Source organism: Rana temporaria, chromosome 10 (genome assembly GCF_905171775.1).
Source record: "Rana temporaria chromosome 10, aRanTem1.1, whole genome shotgun sequence".
NCBI classification, from domain to species: Eukaryota; Metazoa; Chordata; class Amphibia; order Anura; family Ranidae; genus Rana; species Rana temporaria.
Genome location: NC_053498.1, coordinates 58,457,341 through 58,483,236, shown reverse-complemented (window position 1 = coordinate 58,483,236; position 25,896 = coordinate 58,457,341). Strand labels below are relative to the sequence as shown.

General features: G+C 42.8%; 1 protein-coding gene across 6 annotated transcripts in view; it reads left to right on the top strand.

Moving 5' to 3' along the window:
* Positions 1 to 25,896, top strand: part of SIDT2 (SID1 transmembrane family member 2) — a 107,324-nt gene that overhangs the window by 41,993 nt on the left and 39,435 nt on the right. For 3 of the 6 annotated variants that reach the window (XM_040327657.1, XM_040327658.1, XM_040327662.1), the window contains 7 exons: positions 5,705 to 5,788; positions 7,794 to 7,893; positions 12,119 to 12,184; positions 12,266 to 12,359; positions 15,222 to 15,280; positions 18,796 to 18,807; positions 20,243 to 20,293. In XM_040327657.1, coding sequence (XP_040183591.1) covers positions 5,705 to 5,788; positions 7,794 to 7,893; positions 12,119 to 12,184; positions 12,266 to 12,359; positions 15,222 to 15,280; positions 18,796 to 18,807; positions 20,243 to 20,293 — 466 coding nt within the window. The remainder of the gene's footprint in view (positions 1 to 5,704; positions 5,789 to 7,793; positions 7,894 to 12,118; positions 12,185 to 12,265; positions 12,360 to 15,221; positions 15,281 to 18,795; positions 18,808 to 20,242; positions 20,294 to 25,896) is intronic. The other 3 variants (XM_040327659.1, XM_040327661.1, XM_040327660.1) reach the window with 3 other exon arrangements.

Below are 25,896 nucleotides of genomic sequence, written 5' to 3'. Positions count from 1 at the left end.
GCTGTTGTATGCTGATCAGTGTTGCCTGCTATTGCCAGTGGCACTGATCTTTTGGAGGGGAAAAGAAACAGGCTGGTTGTACACAAGTCGATCAATAGATCCAATTGTGCACAACCAGCTGGCTCATACTGAACTAGACGAATTTCGATCCATGTATCGTTGGCTTTAGAATGGGGGTGAGAGCACATTTTAGATTTAATAGTTATAGCATGAAATTCGAATTTAATGATTCTGTAGTCCAAGATAACATCTGCTTTCAATGGTATCAGACCAAAGGTGAGCAAATAAGAGAAGTTAATTATTTGAGTTTGCATACACTTTGACTAATGTGCGCTTAAGCAGTACAGGAGTTAGGAGACATTAGCGTTAGAGTGTGCAGTTACTGGCGGTAGTTGCTGGTGACTTTTTAGCACATTGGGGGAAGTGGTGGTAAAGGAGTTGCACTAGGACTAGGTTCACACCAAACCATACAAATGAATAGGCTGCAGTGCCTGCGTATCCGCAAAAGAAAGTTGCATGCATCTTTCCCTGAGGTTCCCGGCAAAAGCGATGTGGGTTGAAATGCGTCGGGCAGCCCCACACATCTCCTAAGAGCAACACATTTTCGTTGCGGGAATCACTGCGATTCTCACAGCTACGCACATGGGCCTGAGCCTAGCTTAAGGCACTGGAGAGTGACAAACACAAAGAAGAGTTGTCACATTTAGTGTTTTTGTTTTTATAAGGGGTTTCTTTTAGGCCCCATTCACACCAATGCGTTTTTTCCCAAAACATATTTTCTGGTCAACACCCGAGAGAGATCATGGCTCCTCCCAGAACAGGAAATTCCTCATCCAAAGCATTAATAGGAGGCCTCCATGCAGTTTCCTTAAGTTTCTTTTTTGTTTTTTTTGTGATTCCTCCAGCTGGAGAAACACCTCTGGTGAGAGCCATAATCTCTCGGGGCTCACCCTTCTTTTTTTTTTTTTCTTCATCTGCAGGAGATGTGATTTTCCCACTTGCTCCCACTCCCCCTTCCGTGCTCTGGGAGAGCCTGTACTGCCTGTGAAGGGCTGCCCAGTTTTCTTTGCAGATGGGCGCTGTGTGGAGGCCCCCCCCCGCATGTTGGGACAGCAGCGGTGTAGGGTTGATCAGTCGCCATTGTTCTGGTGGCCAGGGAGGGAGAGCCCTCGGCTATGTCCTGTGTAGCGCACAGGAAGAGGCGGCACTTTCGGGTCGGGTGCGTGACGCAATTTCCTGGCCGCAAAGCACAGGGGGAGAGGGCAGGGTCACCTAGTGCCTTTTTAAGCTTCTGGTTCAGCGTGGTGGCGTTTTTTGATTCCAGGAACTGGCTTTTCTTCAGCCACTCAACCACAGTGCACTCTGCAATGGAGGAAAGTGCCGTGAATATGGGGGCAACCAAAGCACCAGCAAGACTAAGGTAAGGCACTGTGGGCCAGATTCACGTAGAATCGCGGCGGCGTAACGTATCCTAGATACGCTACACCGCCGCAATTTTTCATCGCAAGTGCCTGATTCACCAAGCACTTGCGATGAAAACTACGCAGGCGGCCTCCGGCACAAGGAGGGCCAATTTAAGTGGGCGTGTGCCATTTAAATTAGGCGCGCTCCCACGCCGGACCTACTGCGCATGCTCCGTTTCTTAACTCCCGCCGTGCTTTGCGCGCCGTGACGTAATTTTTTTGAACGGCGACGCACGTAGCGTACTTCCGTATTCCCGGACGGCTTACGCAAACGACGTTAAATTTTGAATTTCGACGCGGGAACGACGGCCATACTTTAGACAGCAATACACTTGCTGACTAAAGTTAGGGCACCAAAAAAAAAGTGTAACTTTGCGACGGGAAACTAGACTAGCGACGTAGCGAACGCGAAAAACCGTCGTGGATCCGCCGTAACTCCTAATTTGCATACCTGACGCTGGTTTACGACGCAAACTCCCCCCAGCGGCGGCCGCGGTACTGCATCCTAAGATCCGACAGTGTAAAACAATTACACATGTTGGATCTTAGGGATATCTATGCGTACCTGATTCTATGAATCAGTCGCATAGATAGAAACAGAGATACGACGGCGTATCAGGAGAAACGCCGTCGCATCTCATTTGTGAATCTGGCCCTGTGTTCCTTTCTTACTGTGGTCGTTTCTCCTATAGGTTATCACCCCCCTTCCTCCACCTGGGCAGGAGTTCTACCCAGTGAATGTGGCAGTGCAGCAGCTAGAGGGTTGGCACCTTCTGCCTAGTGGTAGAGGACTCCACAAGGGTTGGTTGTGGTGGTGGGGCTTGCTTGGGCACAGGGAAGTAAGAGGTCCTTTCCTAGTGCACCTGGTTGTTTTTTATATTTGTGCCTGCTGAGCAGCAGCATTCCAGCGTGGTTTTCTATTATTTTTTTCTCTTCTATTTGTCAAGGCTAAGAGCTCTGTTCAGCCAGTAAAGAGAAGGTGTTCTGTTTGCAAAAAAAGCAAATCCTAGACAAAGCCTCTTTCTGCAGATTGTATCTCGGATTTAGTCAAGGAGGCGTCTCCATCCATTTGTGGCGATCTGTTACAACCATTAAGGATGAGCTCCGGGCCACCTTTTTTGGCTTTCAGGTCAAACCTGAGAGAAGAGCCAGGACCTTCAGGGGAACCCAGGGCTCCTCAGCCGTTATTGGAGTCTCAGGGGGCTCCTCAGATACAGATGGGAGGTCCAGCCTCCCACGATACTTCTCAAGAACCGGTTTCCCCTGCTCAAGAGAGGACAAATTCTGAGGAAGAGGAAAATGAGGCTGATGCCGCCTCCAAGTACAAGATGTCCCTGGAAGAGGTAGGGGGACGCCTGAAAGTAATCTACGCTACCTTGGGGATAGAGGAGGAGGAGAATGAGGAGCTCTCTCTGCACAACCGCATGTATGCAAGTCTAGGAGACTCCAAAGGCCGCACTTTTCCGGTCCATTCAATAATCACAGACATGATTATAAAAGAATGGCTGGAGCCAGAGAGGAAACCATTATTTTCTCGGGCCTACAAAAGAAAGATTCCCATTTGGGGAAAATCCTGACTCCATCTGGAACAAGGTCCCAAAACTTGGTTCCTCTTTCTCGCAGGTTTCAAAGTCAACCAACATCGCTTTTGAAGATATGGGCACACTAAAGGAACCATGGATAAGAGGATGGGCCTACTCCTTAAAAGAGCCTGGCAATTGGTTATGATCAGTCTGAAGCCAGGAAATGGCAACAACATGCGTTGCTAGTAATTTTGAGCACTGGATTAACCAGATGAAATCCCATATTACTGCGTATTCCTTTACAACCTTATCTGCAGCAGTGTCATACATTTCGGATGCTTCAGCAGAGTCAATGCGTATGTCAGCTAAGTCTGCAGTGTTGACAAACTCTGCTAGAAGGGCCTTCTGGCTAAAAACCTGGCCTGGAGATGCAGCATCAATAAAACAGGCTGTGTAGCATCCCCTTTGCAGGGGATTTGCTGTTATGGTTCAGAACTAGAATCCATTCTTGACCGCACAGCCAATAAGAAGAAATGGTTTCCGTTCAAGAAAAAGAAGGTACAGACACATAAGCGTTTTATTTAATTTTTTTCAGGCTCAGAAAGGCAGCAGGAAGAAAAAACGCAAGGTAAAAGGAAGCCATGGGCTTTCTAAAAGCCCAAAGGTAGGAGTGGAGTGTTCTTCAATCCTCCTGCGACTTTCGGAAAGTTGCAGTGACTCCTTCCTGCCAGTCGGAGGAAGACTCAAGGAGTTTATTCTACAGTGGAGAGGCATTACACCAAACCAGTTCATTTTACACATCCAGGTGTATGTGATCGAATTCACGGAAGAACCTCCAAGAAGATTTTGGGGACAAATGCTCCAAGGGATCTGGCCAAGGCTCTCGCCATGAAGTCCCTAATTCAGGAACTGAGATCACAGAGAGTCATTGTTCCGGTCCCTACAACGGAGTTCTTCCAGGGTTTATACTCGCATGTATTCCTCGTTCAGAAACCCTCAGGAAAAGTTCAATCTCATCCTAAATCTCAAGGTACTAAATCGCTCGGTAGAGTACAGAAGATTTCGGATGAATTCCATCTTCTCAGTCAAAAACCTCCTGAACCAAGGGTTTTACATGGCATCAATAGACTTACAGGATGCCTGCCTTCACATACCAATCGCCACCAGGTCCCAAAAATATCTGAGGTTGGCATTGAAGGTAGGGAAGAAGGTGTTACACCTGCAGTTCAAAGCACTCCAATTTGGCCTGTCATCGGCCCCAAGAGTTTTTACGAAGGTAATGGCCGAAGCATTGGCACCTTTTGCATCTAGAAGAAATCTCAGTGATTCCTTATCTGGACAATCTGCTGTTTTTCGCTCAAACCAGAGAAATGCTTAGCAGAACTTGGTCAGAGCTCTTGCTTACCTAGAGTCCATAGGATGAATCTTAAACCTCAAGTAGTCTAATCTGGTTCCCTCGCAGGAGGTGTTATTCTTGGGGTATCGTATTAACTCAGTGGAGCAAAAGATCTTTCTTCCATAAGAAAAGAAGAAAAAGCTGGTGAAAGTAGTGTTATTGTCGCAGTCCAGTCAGCTTGTGTCCGTCAGGAAGATTGTGTCGGCATTGGGAACCCTGACCTCTTCCATACCTGAAATTCAATGGGTAAGACTTCACTTCAGACCCCTGCGAAGTTTATTTTTAAAAGTCTGGGATCACAAGCAAGATTTGCTGGACTCGCTAGTGACGTTTCCCACCCTGGTGAAAAGGAGAACCAGATAAGATTTTTAGCAGGTCTGTTATGGTCCTTCCTGGTCCAAGTAAGGTTAACAACGGATGGGGGGCTCACATGAGCGGTCGATGGGCTCAGGGCTCATGGTTCGAACCGTATTGGCACCTTCCGTTGAGACAGGACCTGCTGATACAAGGTCCTCTAGCTAAAACTCACAGCTTGGCTTCTGAAGAGCAGCTTTTGAGGAAGAAGGGATTTTCGGATAGGAGGGTAGCAACCAACCTATCTAACAGAGTGTTACCAGAGCAATTTATTCCAAAGTCTGGAAAGTTTTCAACTTCTGCTGCGGCAGGTCCATAAAGGATATTTCTTCACTTCTGGAATTCTACTTTAGATAATATTTGCAGTTGGTGTTTTTATTTTAAAAAGTTTACCAGTAATGGCTTTTTTCTTATTTTCTTTTTTTTTAAAATGTTGTTTTTTTATTTACCATGCACATAATCATTGGCAAAAGTAGAGCAGCAGAACAGTATATTTCTTGCTGTAACACTAGCCAGCCAGCTATGCAGTGCAACAGCGAATGCATACAACTCAGCATAAAGTTCCAGGTCCAGATTTGAATTAGAATTATACAAAATTAATACTATGATTTCTATCATTTTTTGAACATGTATGACAACAACCTGTAGACCTATCAAAAACTTTTGCAAAAAAAATGCATAATTTATTTCTTCTGAATACCATCCCTAATCCAGTTTTGCAGTTCTGATGCTGAGCCTTTGACCACCGAATACACCATAATCCGAGTAAAAGCTAATATGGCCCTAATTCTGCGGCTGCAAAATTATCCGGCCCAACACTGTACCCTGCTTGTCGCCTTGTACTCCATCCTCTCCCAGGGTGGCCTGTTACTTTATCCACCTATACCATATTTTGATACATTTTTGGGAACATCCCATTGTTAACAGCTTTTTTATTTGTAAACGTTGTTGGCTTTTTTTTCTTGCAGTGCCCAGTATATGACCTCGATAATAATGTGGCTTTCACTGGCATGTATCAGACGATGACCAAAAAAGCTGCCATCACAGTGCAGGTGACTGAGCTTTGTATTTTAAGTCCATACTGTCTTCTCCATTTATACAAATTTGAATGTCAGTGTTTTTTCTTATTTAAACAATATCTAATTTAATCCTTTATCTGTTTTTCTATATGCTTAAAGCGGAGGTCCACTGTAAAAAAAAACTAAATTACATTAACATTCTCCTTAAAATATGTAAAAAAAAAAAAAAAGTTGTACTTACCAGAAAAGCCTGTTGCTAGGCAGTCTTCCTAATCTTAAGCTTCCTTCTCCGTGGAGCTCCTAGTTTTCTTCCTCCCTCGCGTTGCCTTTTGGGAAATGGGGTGGCTGTATTCTGGGACGTGTGTGTGTGTGTCACAGAAGACAGCCGACAATTCACAAAGTGCAGCGCAGTAGGAAATGGGCAGTGAAGCCGCAAGGCTCCACTGCCTGTTTCCCTAAGTTAGGATGGTGGTGCCGGCACCCGATGCGATGGACAGATCTGCCTTGATGGGGCTGACATCGCGGGCTCCATGGACAGGTAAGTGTCCTTATTAAAAGTCAGTAGCAACAGTGTTTGTAGCTGCTGACTTTAAAAAAATAAAAATAAATCGCAGCTGGAACACCGCTTTAAATGGTAACTCCACCTTCGTGTGGAGAAAAATTAGCAAATAAAAAAATATAGCGTGTACAATTGCGATACAAGTCATACTGTAATTGAATGTTATTACAAATTACCTTTCCAATCTGCTATCATTTTCTATAAATGCAATGCAATATGGCTACCTGGAGTTGTTCTGTAAACACAATGTGTACTGACCACCCCCCAGATACATAATTGCCTGCTTGTGTGATTGGCTCACCAATTTTCCCAAAAGTCTGTCTAAGATGCAAGTTAGATTTCAGGCATCCCCTGCAACAAGTTTCATTTTTGGTGAAATATTTCCAATAGGAAATCACTTCTAAAGGGATGCAGGCCCAGCAGCTTTCTCCATTAGTGCCCTGCAGCTGCCACAGCTGACTGATAATTATGAAACCACTCCTATTAGACCTACTGAGTACAGAGGCACAGACAAACACACAGGGATTTCTTAAAATGGAGCTCCACCTTGAAAAAAAAAGAAAATTCTAAAATGCTGCAAAAAAATAAATAAAAAATACATACCAGAAGTGCCCATTGCTAGGCCAATCGTCCTGATCTGCCACTTCCTGATCCACGGTCCATCTTCTTTCTTCTTCTCCTCGCGCTGCCTCCTGGGGAATGGGGGAGCGGTGTCATCTGGGACCTTGTGTGTGTCCCAGGAGACATTGCCCATTCACGTAGCGCCGTGTGGCTCACGCATGCATAGTAGGGAATTAGGCGGTATAGCCGCAACACTTTAGTTCCTGATTCCCTCACCGAGGATGGCAGCGGGGCAGCCGAGACCCAAGCGATTGCTCGGCTTCGGGCTGCCGTCATCGCTGGCACCCTGGACAGGTAAGTGTCCTTATTAAAAGTCAACAGCTACAGTGTTAGTAGCTGCTGACTTTTAATTATTATTTTTTTTTTTAACCGGACCTCCGTTTTTAAGAATAACAAAAGGTAGGAATCTGCAACAAAGGTTGTTAGGATCATTGCAATGTACATACATCACCCGGGGGGGGGGGGGGGGGGGGGTTCAACGAAAGTATAGTTGCGCTTTAAGGTATAGTTATCTAAAACTTCTGTTGAAAATTATTATTATTTTATTATTTAAACAGTTAGATTTTTACTAATCTTCCCTATCAATGGAACATAACATCTTATATGCAGATTTTTACTAATCTTCCCTATCAATGGAACATAACCTCTTATATGCTGATGTTAATCATCATTATAATTGACATGACATCACTTTAATGTAAATGATCAATGTATGTGATATGGCTATACTGGATGTTTGTGTTGCTGTCCCTGGTGTGTGTATGTGCTGTGATACATTTTATCAGTATGCTGTAGGCTGCCGCTTTGTTTTTCCCATTTTAAAAGCTCAAGCCTTAATGTTCTCTCATCGCCTTTCAGAAAAAGGATTTTAACCAAGGGGGTTTCTATGTTGTCGTTGTGGTAAAAACAGAGGATGAAGCCTGTGGTGGAGGCCTGCCTTATTATCCCTTAAATCCAGGTATCTCTCTCTCTCTCTCTCGCTCTGTCTCTGTCTCTCTGTCTCAAGCACAATTTTTTTTCTTTTTAATCCTAATTTTCTGAAAAACGGCCAAATAGTCATTTGTTTTCATCCATCCAGTCTTGAGAATTAAACCGCTCTGCAGTACAGCACAGGCAGCTCTACATATATTGTAGAGCTGCCTGTGCCTAGGTATATAGTGGTGGCCTTTCTCTGCTTCTAGCCTGCTGACTGGATGCTTCTCCTATCAACACGCTTTGTGTCAGAAGATTTGCATGCAGTGCACCCCATTTGTCCCAGTACTGCCTCTCCCTCTTGCAGTCTGAGTACCACTGTATAGAGGTTTGCAGGTGGCTTTTAGCAAGTAAAATTGTGGGTACTTTTACTAGCTGCATTTAAAACGTGCATTGATTTGTGTCTTTTATATCTACCTGGAGTTCAGCTTTAATACTTTTTTTACTTTGCTCCATATACTGAAGTCCTGAGTAATGTTGTTTGTTTTTTACACATTTTAAATCATTCCCCTCTAGAGCATACACACAAAATCTGCATTTTTGGCTATATAATTACTTAAAAACCAAGAACAGTTTATATTTTCTGAAAGCAGAGGCCTTAAAAAAATAAATATATATGTATGTTTTTTTTTTTATTATTTGGCACAATATTTGTGCAACATTTTATCAAATTGGTTGCTCCATAGAACAGTGGGGAGCAGGCTGAAAAAAAAATACAAGCTCATGGCTGCTACGGTTTTAAACCCACGTCCACAGAGACAAAATGGTTAAAGCTAATCTTAATGTTTCACTTAATTTTAAATGGTTCATTTGGACCTAGCTGGTCCAATTTACTTCACTAACATCAGCTGAGTGTGCTGTATAAAATTTGTATAGCCTCTTCTACATACAGTATACAGCGCTGTGTTACTGCAGCATGTTGGGAATGTCCTGTCTCGCTCCTGGGCCAAAATCATGTTGGCTGCTCAGCTATTCACAGGGAGCTTTGTATTCTCTGAATGAATACAAGGCCTCCTCTGGCTGAGGCGGAGTTTGTGACCTCATCAGCCCATCTCAGTCAATCATTGGAAGCTTAGTTTTCACTCATAGAATACAAAGCTCCATGTGAAAGGATGAGCACCGCTCAGCTTGATTTTGCTCCGAAGCCAGGATGGGAAGTTCCCGTCCCTCTGTTAGAACATGGCACTCTATACTGTATGACTCTACATTACGGAAAATTGTTTCCATACTTACCGTAATTCCTTTCCTGGATTCTCATCATGTCAGCCTACTAATAGGTCATCCCTGCCCCACAACCCCACAGGACAACCCCTTTAAAAGTAAAAATACATAGGCTTCCCACATGAAGTTGCAGTTTCCTACATCTGCAATCGGGGTGGAACAAAGAGCTTACCACTATTTCAGATTGATGCAGAAAGATTTTGGTGGGCAGAACAGAATCTACTTTCTCTGACAGCATCCTATCTCCCAGGGGTGGAGAATTCTCTAGCAGATGGTCAGAGTGGTCACTTTCTAGAACGCAATGAGTGGTCCTTGATCAGGAGATATCTTCAGGAGATTTTTTTCAATGTGGGGGACCAGGACATAAATCTGATGGCCACAGCATCCAACAGACGACTTCTGGGGTTCTTTTAACAATACTACACTTCACAGGCAATGGGTCAGCATGCATTGTCACACCATTGGAAATTTCAGCTAGTCTATGTCTCAGGCGATTTGAGGATATGAGGACTCTAGCCTCCTGATTTGCCCTGGGCTTTCTGCCACAAAGTCAGCTGCCAACTTCAACTCCACCAATGGCGACAGGTCTGCTCTTTGACCAGCTGATGAACTGCTAGAGACTACCCAAGCTCTCATGGCACTGGTTACCGAGGTCAAGACGGCTGCCGGTCTACACACGGTGCCAGCCCCCAGATAGGTCTGCATCAATTCCATATTTAGCCTTCTATCCATAACATCCCTAAAGGCTGTGGAGTCATCCAGGGGTAAGGTAATATAACAAGTAGTCTAATGCGGCATCAATCCTGGGTACATTATCCTATGCATCTGACTCTTCCAGGCGAAAAGGATAAAGCTTAAAGCGGAGGTTCACCCTAAAAACGTGTATATACCATTCCATCCAGCATACTGCCGACATGTACAGTATGTTGTTTTTTTTCCGCTGTACATACCGCCGTATAGCTTTTTCCCCCCGGCTTCCGGGTAGTGGATCCCGCGGGAGTAGGCGTTCCTATTCAGAGACTAAGGCTGCGTACACACGACCGGTCAAAACCAATGAGAATGGACTGAGGCAAAATGAGGCACAGCGATGAATTCAAAAATATACCTTTTCCTCCATCCGGGTCATCTTCTCCATCCGGGTCATCCCGCCCCCCTACAAGCATAAGCAAAGTCCACCAGCACTCTTTTAAACACCTTCAAAGCCTCAAAATGTCTTCCACCCTCATACCTGGATCCACTTTCTCTTTGTGCTTCGGTCTCTGGCGTGGGCACACTTCTCGTACCTATAAGGAGCACAAGATGAGATTAGACTGTCTGCTATAATGGCCTAAGCATTCCCAGACCTGCCCTCAACTTATAGAAAAAAAAATAGGTCTGTCCCCCTCAGCAAAACCGCCATTCCTATCTGACTCTGGCTGTGTCTTTAAGGCCCAGAAAGACAGGACTAGCAACCTGAGGATCAGACAGAGAAAGGGATATCGGACACTCATACAGCTACATCTGCCACTATTGCAGCTCAGGGCATAGGAGGAAGCAAAGCCAGGGAATACACCTAGGAACCAACTAGGATGACCACGTGTCCCGGATTGCCAGGGACAGTCCCACATTTTGCAGGTCTGTCCTGGGCACATTCATTCCAGGACAATACAGTGTCCCGGAATGAAACTGACACAGCCACCCCCCCCCCCCCGGGCCAATCTGATTCCCCCATAAAAGGCCTTCACATCACCGCTTTACTCACGGACAGTACTTGTCCTGGCCGGGAATGCCTGGAGGAGCACAATCCCACCCCCTGCTTGTGATTGGAGAAATCATAAATCCCGCCTCTTGTGTCCAATCACTGTGCTGTGATTTGTTGCAGCACAAACTGTTTTTTCTGAAGAAAGTGTGTCCCTGGATGGTAGTTTGGAAATGTGGTCACTCTAGAACCAACACAAGGTAACTACTAGCCGACCAGCCACCGTCATTATACGGGGGCAGGTCGGCCCTCCTGGGCGAGAGCCCGTAGCTATACGTCCGCTTTTCGAGCTCGCCTCCGAATCCCGTGCGAGAGCGGGGAGTGTTTCCCCTAGTGAGGCCCCCCCCCCCCCCCCCACAGTAAGATAACACACAGGGACATACTTAACCCCTTCCCCGCCCCCTAGTGTTAACCCCTTCACTGCCAGTGGCATTTTTATAGTAATCCAATGCATTTTTATAGCACTGATCGCTATAAAAATGCCAATGGTCCCAAAAATGTGTCAAGTGTCCGAAGTGTCCGCCATAATGTCGCAGTACCGAAAAAAAATCGCTGATCGCCGCCATTACTAGTAAAAAAAAATATATTAATAAAAATGCCATAAAAATACCCCCTATTTTGTAAATGCTATAACTTTTGCGCAAACCAATCAATAAACGCTTATTGCGATTTTTTTTTTTTTTTACGAAAAATATGTAGAAGAATACGTATCGGCCTAAACTGAGGGGAAAATTTTTTTTTTATTTATTACAGCAAAAAGTAAAAAATATTAATTTTTTTTCAAAATTGTCGCTCTATTTTTGTTTATAGCGCAAAAAATAAAAACCGCAGAGGTGATCAAATACCACCAAAAGAAAGCTCTATTTGTGGGAAAAAAAGGACGCCAATTTTGTTTGGGATTACCTTGCTTCTGTCCACCTCCCCATAGAAAAACCCAGTAGTTCTGCATATAGAACACGATTCTCCTCCCTCCTATATTGCAGTGCCTGTTTTTTTGTCTAGCAGGTTATAAGGCCTGGGCTCTGTCACATGGTAGGGAGGGGTTTGCCCAATTACCGTATGTGTCAGAATCAACTTTCAGAAAAAGGCAAAATTGCATATATGATTGTGGGGTTATTTTGGGGGTCGGTGCAGCCAATGGTAGCTGGCAGGCAGTGTGTTAATTACCAGATGTCCCTGCTACACGGAGGGGAGGTGGGATTGTTTTTTTTATGGCAGATGCACTTCAAGTCTTTTTTTGTTTGTTTTTCAGATACCCCTATAGAGCATGGAGACCGTCAAAAGACGCTGGAAGTCTTGGTCAGCCCTGCCATTAGCAGTATGTAGATTGGACAGCATGGGGGATTTTTTTTTTATGTGTACATTTCATCATGCTAATATTGTGTCTTTTCTCTCTCAGGGACTACTTATGTTGGTGGGATGATGTTCTGTTTAGGTGTTTTCTTGTCTTTCTACATATTTGCACTACTCATATATTGCTTGGAGCAATGGAGGTAAGCTTCGAATGACAGAAAGAAATGGCAGACAAATGTTTTCTCAATAATATATCTCCCAATGGCAAAGTAAAAGCTGATATTAACAGTATGCCATCTGTGAAATTCTTTCCTTGTTGCCTCATGGTATGGCAAGAATTTTTAGAGTAAACTGCACGCGATTTGTCGGAGCTAGTCAGCTCAGCAGTAAGTTCTAGTATGTCTAGGACACAGAATCTTAGAAAGCACAAGTTGATTTTTGGGTACCAGACATAAAGCCATGAATATTGTGAACATTTGGGAGTAATTCTGTATATCGGTTAAAAGATTTGACTTTCATTTGGACAAGTGAATATTTAAACATAGGACAAATAATTTTGCGTTGGCACTTCGGTTGAGCATTATGCCCTTTCTTTTCAGTGATAGAATTCCTGTAATGTTGTTTTTAAAATGCAGATGCAACCACCTAAAAGCTTCAGTAAGCATCCGCATAGTCAAAAACTGTGAAGGGCTTGTTACGATATAAAAACCTTACATGTGAACTAACACTTGATCCTTACCCCCCCCCCCCCCTTCACAGTACTGGAGTTCAGCTTTCACTTTAACAAAAAAAATGTGAAGGTGAACTAACCCTAGACACCCTCCCCACCCCCGCTGTATTTGCCTCTGGCGATCCTGAGCTGGCAGGGCTCCCACAGCCGATTCAGCGGTCTGGGGTTTTGCAATCCCCACTGTTCTCCCTTTTCTCTGTCAGTACTTCCAGGATGGTCCAGATGGATTCTGATTGGATGGCGCTGTCCATTTAGAATCCATCTGATCTGTCTTGAAAGCACTAATGGAGAAGAAGGGGAAAAGCGGTCATTTGCAATTCCCCAGAGGTAAGTACAGCGGGGTCCAGAGCTTAGGGAGGGGGTGTCTGCTTTTCACCCTTTTTTTTTTGTTTCCTGTAAAGGTCAACTAACCCATTGATGAATGTTTTCAATCTGCTTTGAAAAATATTCAATAAGTTAAAGGTGAACTCCAGCCTTTCCTTCAGTCTTGCAAATTTATACAGGTTTGCCAGCCGTATTGCAATTGCTTACTCTCACTTCACTACATTAAAATCTGCAGCAAGTCAGATAGAGCTCATCTCATTCCTGGCTGGAGGACATTGTCTAAATTGTTCCTCTAGACTTACTGGCCTCTCCCTTTTCATTTATTGGATTTCATTTCTTTTAGGCTGGATTTACACCTATGCGAATTGGATGCGGAGAATTCGCATGGCAGGAGATTGTGACTGGTTCTCCATTGAGCCCGTTTACATATCTCCGTTGCAGCTGCAGAGCGGCTTGCATTGGGGCCCTGTGCATCCTTGGCTCCATTTCAGGGCTGAATTCAGGTACAAATTCGGCCATAATTGGTCCCTGAAACAGAGAATAGGGACTCGCTGGACCCCTGCTGTGAGCCACATCCTTCGAAGGTGTTAACCTAGCCTCAATCATTGAGGCTTAGCATGTGTAGATGTTACCTAGGGTGGTCTTCATGCAAATGCAGGCTGTCTAGCAATGTCAACTACTCCAGGATAGGGTGACATCCACCCATCAAGGAATTTTGATACCTGCCTAACTCTTCCCGAGAGCCAGCCCACTGCTTGCATCATGGCTGTGGAGTACTGAGGTAGGGTGCTGTGATGTTTTCAGTAGATATGTACAACACCCTTCCAGCCCCTTCCACCAGCTATGATCTGCCTGCAATGTGTAGAGAAGCACAGAGTTGCAGTGGAAAAATAATTAGGTCTAAAATATGATATGTAGTGAAAACAGTAGTATGTTGAGAACGGGGGAATAGACGGAACCAGGGAAGGCAAAATACAGATAAGATAAGATTTGTTCATCAAAACATGATTGCAGAGCAATATCTGTTTTACTTTTCTCCAAAACATAGTTTAGTGGATGGCTAGTCACAGGGCGTTTTCTCCCAAGCAATAGGTGTGGAAACTCAACCATGACTCCCCAAAACCTTTATACACACACCCTCCAAATCACATCAAATAGTGGGTGTGATCAGATTTCACAAACAGTAGCAGGGTCTTAAAGGGGCATTAAATACCAGGATTGCATTACACACAGTGCAGAGCTGTCACTTGTAAACACAGAACCCGGCCTTCTGTGTTTACAAGTGATTGTGGCGAGCAGGCACCAAAATATCTGAGCCAGAGGTGGTGGAACTGAGTTCTGCCAAGTTCCACCTGAAAAAAAGCCCTGGCTGGTCATAAGTGGAATATGTGCAGACATTTGCAAAAGCTCTTAGCGACCATTGCTATGTAATGTATTGGCATACAGCATCATAGGCCACATGCTGGTTTATATATTTCAGCAAAATACACCTTTTGGGTTACTTGGATGCATTCTGTATCGTCGATCACAAGGAGATCACAAGACTCATTTATAAATGTATACATGTTTTAGCAACTAAATAGATGTTGCATTTTATTTTGATTGACTGCTTTGAGAAACATTACCAGCTGTGTTAATGAAGTTTTCATTCTGAAGTGCAATATCCTATGGCAACCTAACTTTTCTTCAGAATAAGGGCATTCTTATCAGATAAAGCTGCAATGTTTACTCTGTTCTAGATTTATAAATGAGCTTCTAGTATCTACTGTATGTGGCTAACTAATAAAGAAACAAGGTACTTGCCAACCTAATCAATTGTCAGATAATACTCGTCCTGAATTCTAAGGCATAGTACCCCGATTTAAAAAAAAAAATGTGATATAACTCACCTCCTACCTAATGGCTTTTGATATACAGTATATATTCAGAATACAGAGAAACTGTGTTGCAATAATAATAATCCCAAAGGGAAGTTATTGAATTTCTCACGATCTGTTTTTGTATCTAGAAGAAACAAGAAAGAAGCCGGCTTGCTGCATTCTGTGGGTGCTCTGAATGATGAAACAGGTAATTATGCTCAGGGGAAGAAGCAGTTATAATTTGGGCAAAAATAGAAGAACATTTAAAGATATACCATAATAGGGGCAATCCGCCTGAAACAGTTTTTTTAGTTTTTGGTAGATGCTGGAGCGTTAAATTGGAGCTGCGGCTGTACTGCGAAGGTTAGCTGTTAGTTTATGCCTAGGGGACAGTGAAAAGCAGTTTTCCTTACCTGATCTGCTCCTGCAAACCCCTCCACACTGCTAGACTGTCCTGTCCCCCCCCCCCCTTAAAGCGGTATTAAACCCAATAGTAGACTTGCAGCTTATCAGCTCTTACATGTGGTTGCTGTGTTTTTAAATGTCTTTTTTTTTTTGGCTTTCTTTCCTTTTATTTTCATCTCCTGATCCAGCCGGTAAGTTTTTTTTTTTTTTTCTTTTACAAAAGAACAAGCTCTCTTGCAGATTGTATCAGTTTAGGGCGTTGGGACAAACTACTTAACATTGACAAGGATGCCTATAATGATCATCTTTTATTTATTCATGTTAAACCTTCATCGGAAAAGGAAAAACTGCTGGAGCTGCTTATAAAGTCTTCACTGGACTTTGGCTTCAATTTGTTGGTGTGTCTGCTAGTATAGATAACATCCCCCCCCCCCCCCCCACACTGACAATTCTGCTGTCTGCTGTGCTCCTGTGCTCATTCATCCAGAGGTGCAGTATTCTATTACAGGAGGTGTCTTACTGGCCAAATCACTGGGTTAAAAAAAAAAAAAATGCAGCAACCACATCTATTAATTGGTAAGCTGTGATATTTTTGGTTTAGGGTTTAATACTGCTTTAATTGGTGAACATTTTTTCCATAAAATAAATGCTATAAGTAGGATACTGGGTTGCGGGATGTGCACATACATATGTAGGCAGGGAATACACCAGATGGGATCAATGCGGTCACTGGTGACTTCTCTCCAGCATGGAGATTTCCTGGAATCAGTGGATATGAAGGGTTCTAACCTGCACTTTCCAATCTTTCCACCCCACCAAAGGTTTCTGCCATTTGCGTTGGAGGATCACCACATGTTGTGACCCTCCCATTCAGCCTGTCCATAGCCCCCAGAGTGTTCACCAAGGTCCTGGCTCCAGTTCTGTGGCATCTGCGTACCCAGCGTATCCCTGTTTTAGGGTAACTGGATGACTGACTTCCGAGGGAGCAATCTGCTTCTACTGGGGCATCTGTAGTGCAATAGACCCATTTTATGTTACAGTCTCTATAAATTGTCTCTGTTGTGTTATAACCCTGTGAAGTGGGATTTTTGTATGGACCCTAAAATGCATTGGATGTCAACTTTTGATAGACCCTTTTATTATGGAAAATCAAAATTCATATCTGGACCCATGTCTTGGTGCTTTCATGTTTCCTTTTCATACTAGCTGGCTGTCCCAGAAACCACAATGGGGTTACATCAGGCAATAGAGCGCTGCCACACTATAACAATCGTTCAATACAGTCGGATCTACCATTAAACCCAGTGCTCCACCACACTTCCAGTTTTTCATTTATACATTGCAATACTGCACTAATGCCCCCCATTCCCTTTGTGTGTAATCTGGTGATTCTAGAATGCACTGCGGGGACGCTGCTTTTAACATACAGAAATACTGGGGTTAACAAAAAATGGCAGGACTAAGGATTTACTTAGTCTAAATAAAACCTGCACTTGAATTTGGTCTATGATTGGCCATGAAGAAAGCTCAGTGATCTCCACTTGCTCCCAGGGTACCATGCTGAGAGGCCAGACTCTTTCTCTCTCTCTCACCTCCTGCATAATGGCAGTTGCTCAGCAATGGAACCTGGAAGCAAGTAGAGATGAAAGAAGTATCCGTGTCAAGCTTCCAGGGCCATTGGCCAGGTATGGGGTGTATATACACCAGGGCTCGACAAATCCTTGTCGCTAGGTCGCCATGGCGACTAGAAATAGCCTCTTGGCGACATGGCTTGGAAGGTGGGCAAAAAAACCATCTGGTGGTGGCCGTTGGTATTACAAGTTAAGCATTACAAGTTAAATAGCAATTCTAATGTAATTTTTCATTATTTTCACTGCCATCTTCTTCCCTCTAATTAGAACCCCCAAACATTATATATACATATTTTTTATCCTAACACCCTAGAGAATAAAATGGCGATCGTTGCAATACTTTCTGTCACGCCGTATTTGCGCAGCGGTCTTACAAGCGCACTTTTTTGGGGAAAAATTACACTTTTTTTTAATTAAAATAAGACAACAGTAAAGTTATCCCCATTTTTTTTAATATTATGAAAGATAATGTTACGCCGAGTAAATTCATACCCAACATGTCACGCTTCAAAATTGCGTCCGCTCGTGGAATGCCGACAAACTTATACCCTTTAAAATCTTCATAGGCGACGTTTAAAAAAAATCTACGGGTTGCATATTTTGAGTTACAGAGGAGGTCTAGGCCTAGAACTATTGCTCTCGCTCTACCAATCGCGGCGATACCTCACATGTGTGGTTTGAACACCTTTTACATATGCGGGCGCTGCTCACGTATGTGTTCTCTTCTGCGCGCAAGCTCGTCGGGACGGGGTGCGTTTTCTGGCTCCTAACTTTTTTAGCTGGCTCCTAGATTCCAAGCAAATTTGTCAAACCCTGATATACATAGTTACATTGGTACAAGCTGATCTAATGTAACTCTGTAAAAATATACCATGCCCAGAATTCTTCCTTAGAGTAGTGCCCAAGCTTTTTTGACTCTACTTCTCAAATAGGTCAAAGGAATGTACTTATTACCACATTCCTGTGACCCAGATTCAGTCGACAATGGGCTAAGTTCGTTGTTGGCTGACAGAACTTTCCTGGTTCAGACTCTAGAGCAGGGGTGTCAAACTGGCGGCCCTCCAGCTGTTGCAAAACTACAAGTCCCATGAGGCATTGCAAGGCTAACAGTTACAAGCATGACTCCCACAGGCAGAGGCATGATGGGACTTGTAGTTTCGGAACATCTGGAGGGCCGCCAGGTTGATACCCCTGCTCTAGAGGAATCCCGAGCTGCTGGCTCAGTTTCTCAGCAGCCACTCAGAGCCTGAGCCAACTGCTCCTGTCCCCTCCACAGCTCGGGGCTCCAGAGAGTGCTGGACTGACAGCACTGACTGATAGTCACTGCTCTCTGCTCAGTGAAGGCTGAGCAATCCGGCATCTTGGGCTCACAGCGGGGGACCACTGCTGCATCTACCTAGGTGGGTATGATTGTTTATTTTGAAATCCCACACTGAGTGAAATTTCTGACTTTAAAACTTTTTTGCAGTGTTACTGGATAGGATTAGTTACTGACTTGTTGAACTAAACTGGCCTTTAGGTAACTGTTTTGAAAATCAGAAATGTAAATGACGTGTAGCTTGCATGCAGCAATTTTTCACTTGTTTGACTCGCTTAGTAAAGTCTCTTTTTCTTCCTATATATTTATTGTGATTTAACCAGTCGTTATTCCTTTATTTTTCTGCTTTTCGATGTTCACCATTTGCAGCCTCACTGCTCGGTAAGATTTGTGGGGAGAACTAATATTGAAGGGGAGCACTGAATGCCCTCAAGTATGACTGAGAAACCCTTGGGTCTATAAACCCTGCATTAGTGTGGCTTATTTTTTATCACATAACCATTCACTAACAAGATTTTATTCTCACGTGGAATTTTTTTATTTACAAATCCTTAAAGTGACCTTGTACTGACATCTTCATCCATTTCTAGTAATTCGACACGATTATTCAATCATTTTAATGTGTATCCCAAGCAAGTCTTTTTGTCTTTTTTTCTAGTCTTGGATAGAGTGGCGAAAGAGTAAAGCTCCTATTTGGCTTTTACTGCTGTCCAGGACCTCTGTTATGGAGATTTCTCTGTAATTTCCTGTTCTGACAATGGTTTCACTGACAGGAAGTGAGGAAAAATCTGCAACAGGGATGCAAAAAGATTTATATTTCTGACAGGGATTCTAGCCTTCCCCTCTTCTACTAAAGAAAAGAATTTTGTCTTGTGTGACTGTTGAGTTCCCACTCAGGGTACATGGACATGGACACTGCATTTCCCTCCACGTCCTGTGTGCAGCCATACCAAGGACATTATTTGCTCTACACCCGCTGTATGTGTGTGTGTGTACTTGCGTAATTCGTTCATGCGTACAGATTGTCTGCTTTTAGAGTTTTATGCCTGTACACATGCATGGGTTTACCCAAGTACTTGCCTAAACCTGCATACAACTATTTACAGTCATTCTAGTCTATGGGGTGGCTGTACACCTGCAAAGAAAAACCCCTCAATTTGAAACTGTATGGCCATAGATGGCTGTGTGCCGTACCCTGACCTCCTGTCTGGTAAAACATTGACAGGAAGTCGAGGGAAGTCTCTATAGCAGAGACCCAAATAGCAGTAAAAACCTGACAAAACCTGATAATTTTTTTTTATAAAAATCTGCTAAAATGGAAAAGTTTTACTAATTTCCCCCCCTGCGACACAGAAAGCCCAGGACATTTGTACACCATGTGCACAGAATTATTTGTCTTTGTGGAAAAATAATGATGAAGATTTCAGTCAGGTCGATGTGGTGATGTACTGCTTGTAATGATTTCATGAAGGAGGTTGTGAACTGTGTGTATCGGAATCATTTTTTATCAGCTTTTATTCTCTTGTAAGAAACTGAGCTTTATTACCAAACTTCACAAATGCTAAATATTTGAATGGTAAATGATTTCCCTCCAATAGTCTAGTACCTACATAAAATGTGAACCCTGGATGTTCAGTCATGGTGGGTGCTTTTTAACAAATTATATTCGGTGTCATGAGCTCTAACAAAACTGTAGTGTTAATCACAGACCACAACCTTTATGAGTTCGTTATACATTGTGCTGGTATGTAGTGTTTTTTATACCTCAGGAAGTGTTTACATCTTCTTGCTTTCATTGCATTGTCTGTGCTTTCAGGAAAATCGGCTATAGCACAAAAATATGATGGCTGCGGTTATGGCTCACTGAGTAAGTGTTTACCAGATATATTAATGATGAATTCTTTGGATTCTTTACATGCTGAGTAGTCAATAACAATAACTGCTGTAACAAAATCACAAATGATTCATTGTGTATATGTATTTAGATAGATGAGATTTATTGCCATTGTAGAAAACAAATTCACAATGAAATTACATTTCTACTCCACACATTATTCATACATCACAATTGTCAACCATGCATTTACCACACAAGATTTAATTGTACCAAAAAAGTAAAAAAGTGTCCACCATATTGAAAACTAGACAAGACAATAAAATAAGACTATGTGACCTCTTTGATTTAACCACTTGGCGTCCACGCTATAGCCAAATGACTGCTACAGAGTCGCTGGGAGGCCGTCAATAGACGTCTTCCCCTTTGCACGCTTTGACCACCGAGTCACTGAGACTCGGGTGATCACAGATCCAAGTAAGAGGCTGATCCCAGCCCCTTACCACGTGATCAGCTGTCAGCCAATGACAGCTGATCACGTGATGTAAACAAAACCCTGGTAATCGTTGTTTTTTTTCTCCTCGCGCTGACGGCATGTGATAAAAAAAAGCTGATCGCCGTCTCTTGTGCAACGGACATTTGGTCTCGAAGAGGCACATCTGCCTCATCTGTGCCCACCATTACCGACTGCCAGTGCCACCTGTCAGTGCCCACCAGTGCAAAAAAGTGCCACCTATCAATGTCCACCAGTGGTGCCAATCAGTGCCACCTAGCAGTGCTGCCTATCTGCGTCACCTATCGGTGCCCATCATTGCCACCAGTCCCACCAGTGCCATCTATCAGTGCCCATCAGTGCTGCCTCATCAGCGTACATCAATGAAGGACAAAAATTACCTGTTTGCTAAATTTTATAACAAAAAGGTTTTGTATTTTTTTTTTATTCCGTCTTTTTATTTATTTTTTAACAAAAAATAAAAACCGCAGAGGTGATCAAATACCACCAAAAGAAAGCTCTATTTGTGGGGAAAAAATGATAAAAATTTCATTTGGGTACAGTGTTGTATAAAACAAATGCAGCGCTAGTGAAAATAAAAGATCTCTAATCTCACGTAAGGGAGATGGAATGTACACATAAATATCCCTAAAGGAGACCGGTGAACGGTGAAATGTCACACTAAAAAGGCACCAGTGAGGTGCTAATGGCACATATGTCGGTCATAAATTGCAAATGACCATATGTGATTAAAACTTGGTGAACAAGTGATAAGCAGTGGGAAAATAAAACAAATAGGCACATATGTTAATCATAAAATAACCATAAACAAGAAGACTTGAAGGACAAGTCAAGAGCAATTGGAAAATAAAACAAATGACCATCAGTGTCATAAGTTCACAAAATGGTCAAATGATGAATCTCCTGAATGAAGTAAATAAAGTCTCTGTTTAGACAGCTAGGATGACTGTGTTGCACAAGATGCATAACCCATGGAACTTTCACTGGTGTATGTCCAACGTCTAGGAAGGGGGTAAGAAATAAATTACCATGAGTAGTGGACACACACGTCAGCGACAGTGTGTCATTCAGGCATATACAAACTCTCCTGTGTTCCACCTTTAAGGGATGATCTCTTAGAGGGAACGGTGGATGTCCCTGCGAGTACCGTCTTGGTAAAACAACGCCACTTGCAGATGTAAAATGCAGGCTCATGGTAACCTTGATCTCGGCAAGCCAGGGTATGTAGCATCCAAAATTCAGACGAAAATCATGGAAAAAAAACAAAAGAAGCTTCCACATATGGTAAACGAATCCGGAGTAAAAGGGTATAAAAACATTTATTGATATAAAATCAAAGTAAAAAATAGATACAGGCAGCTTGTAAGATGCATGTTAAGCAAATGCAAAAACAAAGCGTGGTGAAAAAGGCTGGACAGGCTTGTATGACCGCGCAATTGTCATTCAAAGAGTGAGGGCGCTGAAAACTGGTTTGGGCAGGAGGGGGGTTTAAGTGCCCAGTAAGCAAGTGGTTAATTCCTGCATTAATAGCCTTTATAGCCCTGGGAAAGAAGCTCTCTTTAAATCGCCCTAAAACGTCTCCCAGATGGCAATAATTCAAAGAAATTAAAACCAGGATAAGTCTGGTTTCTCACTATTTTTCCTGCTCTACAAAGGCAACGAGTCTCATATAATTCTTCTAGAGAAACAAGTTCACACCCTACAATTTTCTGCGCTATTCAAACCACTCTCTTTAGAGCATTTTTATCTGCCTGCGTACAACGAGGATACCAAACTAGAATACAACACCTTAATGTCCTTTCAATGGCAGAACGATAGAAGGTCTCTAGTACCTTCCTTCCCAAGCTAGGGCTGGGGAAAAAATAAAGACATTTTTCCCATTGGACTGGTGCTTTCGCGGACTAGGCCAAAGCCGCGGCCTCGCCTAAAAAATCCTGCTCGCCGTGATCCTGGGAAAAGGCCGCGAGGCTAGACGCCGCTTGCGGCCTTTTACCAGGATCGCGGCGAGCTGCGGGCAGGATGTTTTAGGCGAGGCCGCTGCTTCGGCCTAGTCCACGGCCCTTTCCCAGGATCGTGGCGGACTAGGCCAAAGCCGCGACCTTGACTAAAAACTTAGGACCGGCGCGGTGTCCTTCAGGAAAAAAAACTTGATTCGAATCGTGAATCGATTTTTTTTTTATTTTTTATTTTTTTTAATTGCAGATTTTTTTGGGAGCCAAAATCGCCCAGCTCTATCCCAAGCCATTCTTCCTAAGGAGTCGCAAAAAATATAAACGTTGTTGCGGTTTCTTAATAATCGCTTTGACGTTGATTGTCCATGATACATTTTCAGAAAAGCACGTGCCCAAAAACCTTAAAGGTAGAGACCCGTACCACGCATACGCCCTTAATAAAAAGAGGTGCTGGTTCGGGCCTTTTACTTCTGAAATCTACAATCGATTCCTTTTGCTTTCCCTGTGTTTAGGATCAGATTGTTTGCTGTACACAATTTCACTATCTTATCAACCTCTCTCCTATATTTCTCCTCATTTCCACTGATGCAACCGATTACGGTAGTGTTATCTGCAAACCTAACTATACTATTGGTCTCATAATAGGGGGTACAGTCATTTTGTGTACAGCACATAGAGAAAGGGACCTAACGCACAACCCTGCGGTGCTCCAGTACTTCTTTCTCGCTTGGAAGAAACAAACTTATCCAATCTGACCACCTGTGAGCGATGGACTAAAAACAAATAATGGGCGGCAGATCCAATTTTTGCATATTTTCAACCAACCGATCTGGAATGATGGTATTGAAGACAGAGCTGTAATTTTTATAAACAACATCCTTATGTAGTTTCCCGAATGCTCCACATGACTAAGTGCCCCATGCAGCGCTAAAGCTATTGCATCTTCTGTGCTTCTATTTGCCCTATATGCAAAAATTTAATTCTTCAACCAGAGAAGCACTAGACTTCCCTTCCATTTTTGTAGTTCCTCTTTGTTTTGTCAGGTACTGACTCCAGCCCTCCCTCGCAATCTTTTCCATTAATATAGTCCTCCGTTTTCTTTTTATAGGCTAATTTGGCTTCTTTTATGCCTCTTTTTTTAGATTAGCTCTCACAATACTATACATTGCTTTTATGTCCGGCCCTGAATGCTCTATTCCGTTCTCTAAGACTCTTTATTTCCTTTAGTCATCCAGGGTTTTTGATTTAAAAGGACCCAAAGGCATTTATCCTCAGTAACATTGTCCACACAAATTTTTATATAGTCCAGAACTGTTTCTGTATACAGATCTAAATCCTTATTTTTTTTTTATTATATAATATATATTGCGCTGAATATTAACTAAGATAATGTGAAAACCAAATTATGCGTGATACAATATGTACACAGATCCACAAACAAAAAGAAAAAACAATTAGTCCAATTGTATGGATACACCAGTGTTTCTTCCGTGAACAACACCCTGTGTAATGATTGAGAGATGTGGGATCTAATCACACTATGTGGACATCTGTTTCATATGTGCAGCGCTTCCTCCACACTGATACAGCTCATAGAAAAACAAGAGAAAAGATCTTCATAGCGCAAATAGCATGAACAAATATGGGTAACAAATTCCTGACTAGGTCTCGCTCACGAATCCACCGAGTTTAAACAGCATTTAAGGACAACCAAGCACCAATCCTTCAAATTAAGCCGCTCAGCGTCTCTGATGCACTCTCCTCATTCGAATCTCAGATCCGTCCCGCTCGTAACTCCTCCCCCACGCGTTACGTCACATAGGAAGCGCTGCACATATGAAACAGATGTCCACATAGTGTGATTAGATCCCACATCTCTCAATCATTACACAGGGTGTTGTTCACGGAAGAAACACTGGTGTATCCATACAATTGGACTAATTGTTTTTTCTTTTTGTTTGTGGATCTGTGTACATATTGTATCACGCATAATTTGGTTTTCACATTATCTTAGTTAATATTCAGCGCAATATATATTATATAATTTTTACACCATTTTTGTTTGACATACATCACTTTATTGCTGCGTTTATTATTTGGTTATTTTGTTAATGACATTTTTTTAAATTTGTTTTAAATATTTAATTAGCGCTGTAGTACCATTTTCACAGATCTAAATCCTGTTGCTCAAATATCTCCCAATTTGTTCTTTCTAAACAATCCCGTAACCATGAGAGAGAGCCATCTGGCCAAATTCTGCTTATTGTCCACTATGGAACAATTTTCTGTCTTATAGGAATGCTAGAATAAGGAATAAAATTTGGTCTGACTGACCCAGATGGGATAGTGGAATGTCTCTGTAGGCCTGCTTAATATTGGAATACACCATATCCAAAGTATTTTCACCTCCTAGTAGCACATTTTACAAACTGATGTAGTGTTGGCTGGTCAGTCCTCAAATTTGCTTTATTGAACTCACCTGCAACTACCAAAACCCCATCAGGATGTGCACATTGATACTTTCCTATGAGATTTGACAAAATATCCAGAGCCACTGCAGTATCTGCATTTGGCGGTATATGTGTGTGTGTGTATGTATATAATATATATATATATATATATATATATATATATATATATATATATATATATATATATATATATATATATATATATATATATAGCAATAATGATCACAACTATAAATTCTCTGGTTAAATAAAAAGGTCTACACGTCACCAGCATAAATTCCAAATCTGGCGAACAATAAGTGTCCTCAAAGTTTACTATCAGAACACCACTCATTTAAAACATACAAAGGCCACCTTTGCTCTTCCCCGGTTTTTTGTTTCTAACCTGGCAATTTAAGCTGTTTAAAGCTGAGCAAAAGAAAAAAAATACTCTGCTAGGGTTTAGATCTACTTTAATTACCAATTTAAAGCGGAGTTCCACCCAAAAGTGGAACTTCTGCTCATCGGATCCCCCCCCCTTCCGGTGCCACAATTGGCACCTTTTGGGGGGGAAGGGGGACAGGATACCTGACGGGTATCCTTTTCCACTTCCCGGAGTCCAGGCCGCGGCCCGTGACCTCACCGCAGGGCTTCCTCCCCCGACCCCGGCACCTAGGAGAGAGGAGTGGGCCTTGCGCATGCGCAGTAGGGTTGCCGGTG